Genomic DNA, 12,293 nt, shown 5'->3' on the forward strand with positions numbered 1-12,293 from the left:
AACTAAAAAAATTATTTTAAGGTTATTTATATGGGTTATGATCCCCATTTATCATGATTATCTTTTCATCCCCATCAAAGGAGATTCAAGAAACTCTAAGGAACTCCACAAATCAGAGGATCACATACCAACAAATCTTCAATGATTTCAATGACAAACTCAAGTATGCTTCCACTTTTATTATTTTATTGAATTCTGATATAAATTTAAGGATTGTGAATCAATGACATATTTGACTCATAAGAATTAGTTTAAAATTTTGTTTTTGATTTCTATATCAATAAAAACTATAAAATTATCAATAGATCCAACAAGAACTTTCATGCCTCCACCAAAACCTTTTTCTTTATATGATGGTTGTCATCCCAACGTTGATTTTTACATAATAATATATAGGGTTATTGTAAATATGTTTGTGGTTCTTCTAAATATTTTAAATTTTCGTTTTTAATCCCTGAAAATATTTCTTTCAAAGAATAGTCCTCATAATTCTTTTATAGTGCGTCCTTAATACTAAAATCGTCGCTAAAACAATCGTTAATTCAATTGTTAAATAATAAATCGTCACTAATTTTGTCGCTAAGTTATAAAAACTGTCGCTAAATTACAAAAGAGATAAAGAATATGAATAAAAAATTTTAAGAGGACCATTATTTAAAAAAAAATATTTTGAGAGACTAAAAATAAAACTTAAAAAATTTAAAAGGACCACAACCACCTCTAAGTCTAATATCTATTATAATATCATATCTATTATGTACAATTTGAATTTGTATATTTTATTGTTCTTTGACCCTTCTAGAATTTTTTTGAATACTACTCTTCCAATATAGAGTGAAGATGTAAATAATATTTCTATAGTGGAGGAAAAAGACAAATACATAACTTTTATAAATATTTTTATCTCTAGTTTTTTTATTACGTGTCGCTATGCTACTTGATACCAAAGTAAAAAAAATGATGAATCAATTGTTGATAAAAAAAGTGATTAAACTAGCTGAATGGACTTTATCTAGATTTACAAAGACTTTATTTCATAAACCATTGGTTCAAATTGGTTCATAATGTGTAACCAAGAAAATTGATTTGTAACGTAGTAATATGAATAAAATTCCCAACCAATTTGAGCAAACATTGGCACATGTCAAGTACTAAAATTCCAACAATCAATCAATCAATTAAGTCATATATATAAGTAGGAAACGAAAAAAAAACGCATATTTGAAAATCACACGTAACCGAAGAATCTGCAATTAGTAACTCTTAATCGCAATTAACCAATTATAACAACAACGTGACAACTTGTTTATAGAGCTTTGTTTTTTTCTTTATTTGTACTACTACTAACGTAACGTATAGTAGTAAAAAAAAACACGAGGATTAAATAGGGTAATTAGTGTAATTAATCCAGCTTAGACAAAGTCATAATCGTATTATTACAACAAGTCACAACCTTTTCTAACAACAACAGCACACTTTTCAAACCATGCTTTGATAGCCTCACGAACCGGTCATTCAACATCTCATCACCCTCTCCTCTCGGATCTCCCTCACCTGCAAGTTTCTTTATCATCTCTCCATCACCGCCTTTCTTTTCCTCACTCCTTAACATTCTTCCTTTTTCTTCTGTGTATGGTTAAATCAACTCTCTCTCTCTAGAATCATTCTCTCTAGAACCATTGTTATTACACATGTCGTTGATGAAGGTTTTTCGATCTGGCAAATTCTCGAGTTCCTTAAACGAGGTTCCATCTCTCGATGCTACCGGCGATGACCGGAAAGGAACCGCCGTCCGTGAATCGGAGGACGGAACTGATTGGTCAACCATGCTGCCGGATCTACTTGCGGAGATTATTAAACGAGTTGACGCCGCCGAGGATCAGTGGCCGCACCGTCAAAACGTCGTCGCTTGCGCCTGCGTTTGCAAACGGTGGAGAGATGTTACACGGGAGACCGTACGATCACCGCGTGACGGCAGAATCACTTTTCCGTCTTGTCTTAAACAGGTCCTGCTGAAGAAACTAGTCCTATTTTTTCTCTCTTTGTTTTCGTTTTAGCTTATTGGTATCTGCTTGGTATCTGCTTTTTTTTCTTCTTCTTTCTGTTGAGTAATTTATGGCCTAGAAAAATTTGAATATATACTTTTTATTTGATTCAACCCTGAATTTATTAATTTTTATGAAATGTTTGTGAAGTTAATTTATGGTTTTGGTTGTTTAGAATACAATGGAATGGTTCAAAGTAAAAGGGTTTATTGGTGAGTGGTTGATTGTGATTTTGTTTTGAGGATTCTTAGTGAGTGATTGGGATTTTTGCATGAAATATGGCAGCAATTGGGTAGTGTCTTAACTTCTTGAGTAATAGAAATTATTGTTTGAGTTCAAATCTTGTAATTGAGGTGTCTGTTAAATGGGTATTAGTATTGATTTATTGTTGTTTTATTATGTGTTTCAAGTGCAAAAGATGGAAGGGTAATGTTCCGCGAACATGATGGGTTTCATATAATAGATTTAATGGTTTATTTCTGCAGTGCTTGTTAATTGATTGTACTGGGTTGAATGTTTCTTTTGCTTGTAATGATTTCATCATATTGTTGACTAATTTTGTTCAACTGGTGGCTATTTACTATTTGGTTTGTATTGAATGAGACATAAATTGAATTATAGGAGGTTTTGATGTTTGAAAATCTTGTTATGTTTTGACTAATTCCAGCCAGGACCACGCGACCTACCTCATCAATGTCTTATAAAGCGGGATAAAAAGACCTCCACATTTTACCTCTATCTTTCCCTTACATCATGTAAGTACTGTTTTGGTAAAATAATTTTTTGGCCTGTTTAAGTGATTGTTGAATATGAATTATGAAGGGAGTGACTTCTCTTTATATTATAGAATGAAACTAAAAATATTTTTCAAACTCGCAACAACATGCTAGCTAGTTAGTTGACGTGACTGATTCCAAGGTGATTTGCTAGTCTTATAAAACCTTGTTCAGTTTACTCATGTTAACTAGTTCGGTTTCTCAAAATAAGATATAGAGTTTCAATTCTTGATTAATAAATGGCAGCAAATTATTTACTGTAAAAATATGTTTGGTGGCAGTAAGTTTTTGACTCTTCATTTGGTTGAAAAATCTGCGAGTTTTTCAATTATTAGTTAAGTCAAAATACTACGAGGGATTGTAATAAATCAATGTAGTTTGTGTAGTGGTAGTTGCTTGTAAATGTGATAGTGATTAAAATTTCAAATTATGATAGTACAAGGCTTATTTTTCTAAATATTTCAACAAATATAGCTGGATGATGTTGCACACTTTATGTTTTCTATTTTATATTTTCCTTGATGAGTTGGGAAGTTAATGCTTTTTTTTCCCACACCTCTTTTCTGTTATGCCCATTGTCAGCATACACAGATAAAGGGAAGTTTCTGTTGGCAGCTAAAAGATATAGGTATGGTACCCATATTGAATATGTTATATCGCTCGATGCTGATGATTTATCCCAAGGAAGCAATGCTTATGTCGGCAAGCTAAGGTAAAGCTTTCTTACAACAGATAATGTCAATAATATTGATGTAATTCTAATCATCTTAGCCCTCTTAGGCTTATCTATACAAATTCAAAAACTTTTGATTGTATTGAAACCTACACCAAAATCTGCATTCATTGATAGCTTGGAGGTTGCCTACCGATCTGGTTTTTTATTTTCTTTTTGGATTGAAAAACTATTAATTGAATTTGTAGTTAGTCTTTTGCTTTGTCTTGTGTATTTACTGACCAAGTTACTAAAATGTCTTTACAGCTCGGATTTTCTTGGCACCAACTTCACAATTTATGACAGCCGTCCACCCCATAATGGTGCCAAACCATCATGTGCCAAAGCTAGCCGTCGTTTTGCAAGCAAACAGATAAGCCCTCATGTTCCTCAAGTACCTGCTGGTAACTTTGAGGTGGGGAATGTCTCCTACAAGTTCAACCTTTTGAAATCAAGAGGGCCAAGGAGAATGACCTGCTCTCTGAAGTCTACTGTCTCATCAATGGGTGAAAGCTCAGACGGCAAGACGCACTCTTGCTCTCTGAAGTCTACTGTCTCATCAATGGGTGAAAGGGCAGATGGCAAGTCTTTCGATGGCCACAAGATGCACCCTTGCTCTCTCAATTCTGCTGTCTCACCAAAGGGTAAAAGCTCAGATTACAAGTCTTTCGCCGACCACATGATGCCCCGTAAAAAACCTTCTGCCCACACAATCTTGAAAAACAAAGCTCCAAGGTGGCACGAACATTTGCAATGCTGGTGCTTGAACTTCCATGGTCGTGTGACAGTGGCATCAGTGAAGAACTTTCAGCTGATTGCCACTACGGACCAGAGCCAACCCGAAGGAAAAGGAGATCAAGAAACTGTTCTCCAGTTTGGTAAAGTAGGGGATGATACTTTCACCATGGACTATAGACAGCCCTTATCCGCCTTCCATGCATTTGCGATTTGCTTAACTAGCTTTGGCACTAAACTGGCTTGTGAGTAATATAGTTTGGGTATAATCTGCTTTTATTTATTTTCTGAATGATATAAAGTGATTAGTTGTTATTATTTCCTTTTAATTCGACTTAATTTGACCGAGTCTAAATAATTTTTTGCAAGAAGCTTGTTGTGAATGATATTATATTGTTACTAATTAAAATCAATACAACATGGCATCTTCCAAAGTCATACATCTATGGTCTCTGCCCCAGATATCCTTTTACATTATATTTGCTTCTGTAATGTGGATTATTATGGTCCACCAGAAAGTGGTTGGTTTGTAGTAATCTACTAACAAAACACATGGTCAGCACGTGATGTTGAAGCTGAAGCTGCATCAGATGATAAAAGCAGGTAGCTGTGAGATAAATGATGCATGAATCGTGCATGTGCCGTTTATTCTATTTTGAATATCACGTTTTTGGGGCCATCCCTTGATTGAGTGAAAAGGAATTAAAAAGTTAGGCTCCACTACTTAAACTTGAAAGGGGGTATTTCCATTTATGAAACTATTCCACGTGACAAAATGTTCCGTAAACGAGAGAGGTATTTAATTGATATCTCCATCCTAAATTCTAGGGATTGCTTTTTTCTCCCGCATATACACGGTGAAAATTTAATAACGCTCATATAGTTTGGATTTTATTCTCCGAGTGTGTGTGTCAAATCAAAGGTAAACAAATTCAGATTTTAAATCATCCATAACAAATTCACTTTCAGACTTAATTTCATAATTTTACAATGTAAAATGTTTTCTGTTATGATAAACTAAAGTGAAAAACAAAGAAATAATGTTACATCATAACTAGAAGCAATTGTAGAAAGGAAAGAAAATTAACATGAACATTTCATTTGACACTAAAAAAATACATAATATTACATAGATTTTCCTTAACATATACTAATATTATATTTCATCACTAATAAATGATTAATGACGTTTCGACAACCGTAAAATATCGTTGGTCGATCTTGCAACCGTCATATCCATCTTGATTGAACATTTGTTTTGTACGGTTAAATGTATTCCACATAACTATTAAATCTTCACTCGTTTTTAGATCAAATTTGTTGAATTGTATCTTCCATTAATTGTGATAGAGTTTCACAATCCTTCAATTGTTTAAATATTGCAAGAGATTCTCTAGCGTGAATTTCAGATCGACAAGAAAGGTGATCTATGTGAACCTAAATTCAAGAGGGAGTCCTCTTCGTTGAAGTAGATAAATGCGAGATACGAATATTGATACATTATGTGTTGTTTTAGTTAAAATGAGAGGAACACCCATATTTATACAAGCTTTAGATCAATATGGACCTTAGAAACTCAATCTTGTGCCACAAATATTTCAGATATTAAAATCTGGAATCGTCCTTTTAACGCATATAAATTGGGGTGCGTCCGGAGTTTAAAATTCATATTAACTCTTGTAACAAACAAAATATATCTTTTGACATAGAAAATACAAACAAAACTTGATTTTGACCCAAAAAATTTATGGTCCAATATTTATACGAATAATGTTAGATATACATTAAAACACATCAAAATATATTCAGATTACTTCGTAGAAAATAACCATCCAACATTACATATAAAAAATGAGTCACGACCTAAATACATTTTAAGATAGAAATTAAAATGCATCAAAATATGTGTCACCACCTAAATATATATCTATGGATGATTCTGCCTTTGACTTTTGCAAATTTGATTATGTCTTTGACTTTTGCAAATTTGATTCTCTTTCAATCTCATTTAATTTGGTGAACTCTTCTATTAGATCCAAAAAGTTGTTCTATCAAGTTTCAGTTTCTTTAGTGGAATGGGTTGTCCACTTCAACGATCCTTTCAAATTTCATCAAAATGTTCTTTTTTCTCGTATTGTTACGTGTATGATTTCTTATGTCCCTTCAACTCTTTGATAAAATATTGACGGATAAATATATGATTTTCCTCTTCTTTATCGAACAAAGATTTAACAGCACGACGATTCTAATTACTGTCACTCTTAACATCCACAATCCGTTCAACGTGTTTGTGCATGAAAATCAACATCTCTTCAATGTTTATGATTTCTGGTGTCTTTGTATTTCTACTTCACAACAAACATTTTCTATCATTTACACAGAAATTGAAAAACATACATTTATCTCATTATAATTACTTATTTAAGCAATTGGTATGAATTTTATCCGTAAAACAGTCATCTTGTTTCAGACCCTATAATAATCTACTTAGACACAGTAAAATAAATAACTAAATAACATGCAATTAAATAAGACATAATTGAAGAAGTAGTAAAAGTAAAGGAACCGGGAAAGTGGATAATGATTGAAACTTGCATAAATAAATTGCTTTGAAGCGACACTTTTATCCGGTACGTCAACATACTTGAAGTAACAGGGCATAAAATAAATAATTGCAGCACCGAGAAATAAAATTCAGTAGCAAAAACTCTAAAAGATGCATAAAATAAATTGCATAAACATTTCAATGTAAATTATTTATGCTTTACAATAGAAAATTTATGGCTAAATGTAAGCTTCGTTGCTAAATTCTGAGTTTAAATGACCTATTTATAGGCTAAAGTTTGTACTTAAACTGGTGTAATCATGCAAAGTGAGGGGGAGAAAGTGGTGAAGAAACTGCACTTTCTGGTACGATTTTTCTGCTTCATATCGTCGTGACGGCCGTCACCTAGACTAACGGTCTTGAAAGTGAAATAAACATAACAAGGGGAAGGGGGTTGAAATGGATTTCTGGATTAAAAAAAAATTCCATCCAAAAACTCATACAACAAAGATAATGACAAAGATAAGAACACAAGTATTTTTATCCTAATTCGCTATTAATGAAGATATGTCTAGTTCATGTGCCTGAGTGATTTTGTTTTCTCAATAGGGACTTAATTCAATAATCAAATTGATTACAACAAACTCAAAGACACAGAGTCTAAGACTTCTTGAGAAATTCTGACTATATCCTTGTCTCTCAAGGAAAACAACTCAAAGACTAAGTGTCAATGACTTCTTGAGAATTCTGACTACACTTAGTCTCTCAAAGAAACCAACCAAAGGTTAAGATAAATAAAGTTTATGTTTACAAGTTGCTTCAAAAAGCAGATACATAAGTTTAAATCAAATATTAAACTTAACAAAAATGTTCTAAGTGTATGAGTGTGAGAAACACTTCTTTTATTTTTCTCTTTTTACGTATGTTCTTTTGAGTGTATGTGTTGATATACAATCAGTTCATGCACACACACACACACACACACACACACACACACACACACACACACACACACACACACACACACCACACACACACACACACACACAAATAAGAATGTTACTATCATATAACTAATAATATTCTAGTTCACTTTTCATCCAGAGAATCTAAGTGCTGCAACCAGATGCTGCAATGTATATGGCCTCTGGAGTTGATAATGCTATTATTGACTGCCTTTTACTGGACCAAGAAATAAGATTGTCACCTAGAAACTGGCAACTTTCACTAGTGCTCTTCCTTTCTAGTCTATCTCCAGCATAGTCAACATCACAATTATTAGAATATCTCTATAATTAGTATAATTATTAGGATAGCTCTATAATTGGTATACATCATAATTGTATATTATTAGCTTCCAAATATAGACATTGTCATACTTGTATATAATGAGTATTTTTATCAATGAAAAGACAGGGATTAAATTACTTACATGGTATCAGTTTTGTCATGATCCTAACCTAAACCCTTCTCACCGCCGCTAATCCTCTGTTTTACGATGATAGAAACAAACTCCCATTCCCAAACGTCTAATGACACTTCATCAACCTCTCAAACCAACCTTCCTCAAGCGGCGAAACCTAACTTCCACTCCGCCTTCGCCATCAACAACGTCAAAACCATAATCCCGGTGACATTGGAAAATGATTATAATCTCTACCTTTCATGGTCTGCCCTCTTCAAGGTGCAAGCACGTGTTCACAACGTACTTGATCACATCATCCCGTCATCGGATGCACAGGCCATACAAGCATCAACAGGCCTTAAGGATAACGATTCTGAACTTTGGAATCGACTTGATACGGTGGTACTGCAATGGATGTATGCAACCGTCTCGCAGGATATTCTCCAATCAATCCTCATCGTCGATGACACTGCCGAAGAATGCTGGAAGCGCATCGCCGCTATGTTTCATGATAACAAGAATTCATGTGCTGTACAACTAGAAAATCAATTCAGCAACATAAACCTAAAAGATTTTCCACCGACAAAAGCGTACTGCAACCGCCTCAAAACTCTATCTGATCAACTCGCCAACGTCGACTCTCCGGTCACTAACACACGACTGGTGCTTAAAATGATATCCGGTCTCACTGATGCATACGCTGGGTTTGTCACATATATACAGCAACACGACTCTCTTCCCACCTTCGCCACATCACGATAACGGTAGGAACTCGAGGAATCAACCACGTTGTAGCGTGCCACTCGCGAATCACACGCCTCCTCTGTTTCGGCCGCTCTCATGGCCAAAGCTCCAGCCATCGAACCTGCACCCAAACCGTCATCCTATGCTTCAAACTCCCAACTATCTCCATCGACATATCGCGATCATAGAGGAAAGAAACCGAATCGTGTTGGTCGAAATTCCAAAAAAGGAAATTGCGGGCAACAACAACAACAACATTGGCAGCCATGGAATTACCCACCTTGGCAACAATGGGGTCCTTGGAATTACCCACCTTGCCCTTACCCAACCTCAAATTGGAATATACCAAATAATGGTCATAAGCCCCAACAAAGTGGAATTCTTGGGCCCAAACCTCAACAGGCTACTTTCAATGTTAATACTACCAGCCCTACTGACATTGAAAGTCCTTTCATCACCCTTAATCTTGCTCAGCCAGACCCCTCTTGGTACATGAACACCGGAGCCACCTCTCACATGACATCCTCGCAAGGTAATCTCCCGTCTTATTTTAAATTGAGCAAAAATAATAAAATCATTGTCGGAAATGGTCATTTTGTTCCAATTTATGGGCTCGGTAGTACACATCTAGATAACCCCCACCCACCTCTTGTCCTAAAAAATGTGTTTCACGCTTCAAATCTAATTAAAAATTTAGTGTCTGGTCGTAAATTTACTACAGATAACAATGTTTCAATTGAATTTGACCCGTTTGGTTTTTCTATGAAGGACTTTCAGAAGGGGATACCTATCATGAGATGTGAAAGCAAAGTTGACCTTTACCCCATTACCAACCACATGACCAAGAATAAAGCCAAACATCCATCCACCTTTGCAGCTTTGTCACCATCTATTTGGCATAATCGTCTAGGACATCCGGGCGAACATGTTTTGTCTTTTCTTTGCAAAAATAAATTGGTCGAATGTAATAACTCCAGTAAATTACATTCACATTTTTGTAATTCATGTCCTCTTGGTAAACACATAAAATTTCCTTTCACTAATTCCCTTAATAATAGCTTGTTGCCATTTGATATTCTACATAGTGATGTATGGACATCTCCCGTTTTAAGCTCAACAGGTCACAAATATTATGTTTTATTCCTGGATAACTATTCAATTTTTTTGTGGACATTCCCTATTTCACAAAAATATCAAGTTTATCCTATTTTCCAAAAGCTAAGAGCTTACATTAAAACACAATTTCAATGGGAAATCAAATCAATTCAATGTGATAATGGTGGCAAATACATGTCTAACAATTTTCGAAAAATGTGTGAACTTAATGGCATACCTTTTCTTTACTCTTGTCCTTACACCTCCTCTCAAAATGGTAAAGCTGAGCGAAAAATAAGGTCCATTAATAACATTATTCGAACTTTATTAATTCATGCATCTCCACCTCCTTTGTTTTGGCATTATGCTCTAGAAATGACCACCTATATTTCTAACATTTTTCCAAGTAAATCAATTAATTTTTAGTCACCTCTCTACATGTTATATAACAAAAACCCGTCATACTCTCATCTACGTGTTTTTGGTTATCTATGCTTTCCTCTATTCCCCTCAAATACCATCCACAAACTTCAACCTCGCTCCATACCATGTGTCTTTCTTGGGTATATGTCCAATCATTGTGGTTATAAGTATCTCGATATGACAACAAACAAAATAATCATTTGTCGTCATGTTTTGTTTGATGAGTCCACCTTTCCCTATGCAAAGCTGCACACCCCTCAATCTACTACCTACACGTTTCTCGACAATAACTTATCCCCTTATCTCATCAACCATATCATGACCCAAGACCAAAACAATTCATCGGCCCCTCCTTCAAAACCAAACACCTCCCCAAACATGGCCTACACTACACCTTTGCCAAATACACTCCCTCAAACAATACGGCCCACTACTCCCTCAAACCGGTCCCAATCAAATTCAACCCCTACTCTAAACTCATCATTCCCCTCCCCACAATCAAATCTTACCTTTCAAAATAATCTTCCCCTATCTATCAACCTACCACCCAAGCCAACACAAAACCCATCACTAGGAGTCAACATGACATTTTTAAACCTAACCAAAAATACTACAGTTTACTCACTCATGTCACAAAATCCCCTCCCTAGGAATCCAGAGTCTGCACTTAAGGACCCTAATTGGAAAATGACCATGCATAATGAATATAATGCTTTAATTAAAAACGAGACGTGGGATTTAGTACCACAACCTCCTGATGTTAATGTTATTAGATCTATGTGGATTTTTAGACATAAAGAAAAATCTGACGGTTCCTTTGAGAGGCATAAAGACCGACTTGTAGGTGATGGTGCAGGTCAAGAGATTGACATTGATTGTGGATAAAATTTTAGCCCAGTTGTCAAACTGGCTACCATTCACAGTATTCTCAGTCTTGCTCTTTCTAAATCTTGGCACATTCATCAATTAGATGTCAAGAATGCATTCCTCCATGGTGAACTCAATGAAACAGTTTACATGTATCAAACATTAGGATTCAGAGATTCCAAACATCCTGATCATGTGTGTCGTCTCCGCAAATCACTATATGGGCATAAACAAGCCCCTAGAGCTTGGTACAAGAGGTTTGCCGACTATACTTCATCGATTGGGTTTTACCAAAGCAAGTGTGATTACTCTCTATTCATCTACAAGAAATACTCTCATCTAACCTATCTTTTATTGTATGTAGATGATATCATCCTCACCACCTCCTCTGATGCTTTACGGAAATCCATCATCTCTCTCCTCATCTTCGAGTTTGCTATGAAAGACTTAGGACATCTCAACTACTTCCTGGGTATTGCTGTCACTCGCCATAAGCATGGTCTATTCCTCACGCAGAAGAAATATGTCGAAGACATCCTCTCACGAGCCGACATGTCTTCATGTAAAACTTGTCCAACTCCAGTTGATACAAAACCCAAGATGAGTGCCGCACATAGTGTCCCGTATGAGGATCCATCTCTCTACCATAGTCTTGCAGGTTCCCTCCAGTATCTTACCTTCACGCGACCTGATATCTCATATGCGGTTCAACAAATCTGTCTCTTTATGCATAATCCGATGGACACCCACATGCATTCTCTCCGCAGAATATTACGCTACATTCAGGTCACAAAACACTACAGTTTACATTTCAATCCCTCATCTACTACTTCATTACTATCTTATACAAATGCAGATTGAGGCGGATGTCGTGACACTAGACGTTCCACTTCCGGCTACTGTGTGTATCTTGGAGACAATCTACTTTCTTGGTCATCTAAATGAC

At 35.4% G+C, this 12,293-nt stretch overlaps 2 protein-coding genes across 2 annotated transcripts; both read left to right on the forward strand.

Moving 5' to 3' along the window:
• Window positions 1-1,458: 1,458 nt before the first annotated feature.
• LOC127086197 (tubby-like F-box protein 7) lies at window positions 1,459-4,708 on the forward strand. Its single transcript, XM_051026909.1, has 4 exons — window positions 1,459-2,006; window positions 2,713-2,800; window positions 3,404-3,533; window positions 3,801-4,708. Exons 1-4 carry the CDS (start codon window positions 1,692-1,694, stop codon window positions 4,519-4,521), a joined length of 1,254 nt encoding a protein of 417 aa, XP_050882866.1. The 5' UTR covers window positions 1,459-1,691; the 3' UTR covers window positions 4,522-4,708.
• Window positions 4,709-8,311: 3,603 nt separating this feature from the next.
• On the forward strand, window positions 8,312-8,980 carry LOC127081931 (uncharacterized). The gene has a single exon (XM_051022159.1). It carries the CDS (start codon window positions 8,312-8,314, stop codon window positions 8,978-8,980), a length of 669 nt encoding a protein of 222 aa, XP_050878116.1.
• Window positions 8,981-12,293: the final 3,313 nt, after the last annotated feature.

The sequence above is a fragment of the Lathyrus oleraceus genome, chromosome 5, assembly GCF_024323335.1.
Source record: "Lathyrus oleraceus cultivar Zhongwan6 chromosome 5, CAAS_Psat_ZW6_1.0, whole genome shotgun sequence".
Classification (NCBI taxonomy): domain Eukaryota; kingdom Viridiplantae; phylum Streptophyta; class Magnoliopsida; order Fabales; family Fabaceae; genus Lathyrus; species Lathyrus oleraceus.

Excerpts from the sequence above, each read along its gene's own strand:
- LOC127086197 (XM_051026909.1), top strand. The coding sequence starts at position 1,692 with ATGTCGTTGATGAAGGTTTTTCGATCTGGCAAATTCTCGAGTTCCTTA. Across the intron at positions 2,007-2,712 it reads TTCCGTCTTGTCTTAAACAG|CCAGGACCACGCGACCTACC; the intron begins GTCCTGCTGAAG and ends GACTAATTCCAG. Across the intron at positions 2,801-3,403 it reads CTATCTTTCCCTTACATCAT|CATACACAGATAAAGGGAAG; the intron begins GTAAGTACTGTT and ends GCCCATTGTCAG.
- LOC127081931 (XM_051022159.1), top strand. The coding sequence starts at position 8,312 with ATGATAGAAACAAACTCCCATTCCCAAACGTCTAATGACACTTCATCA.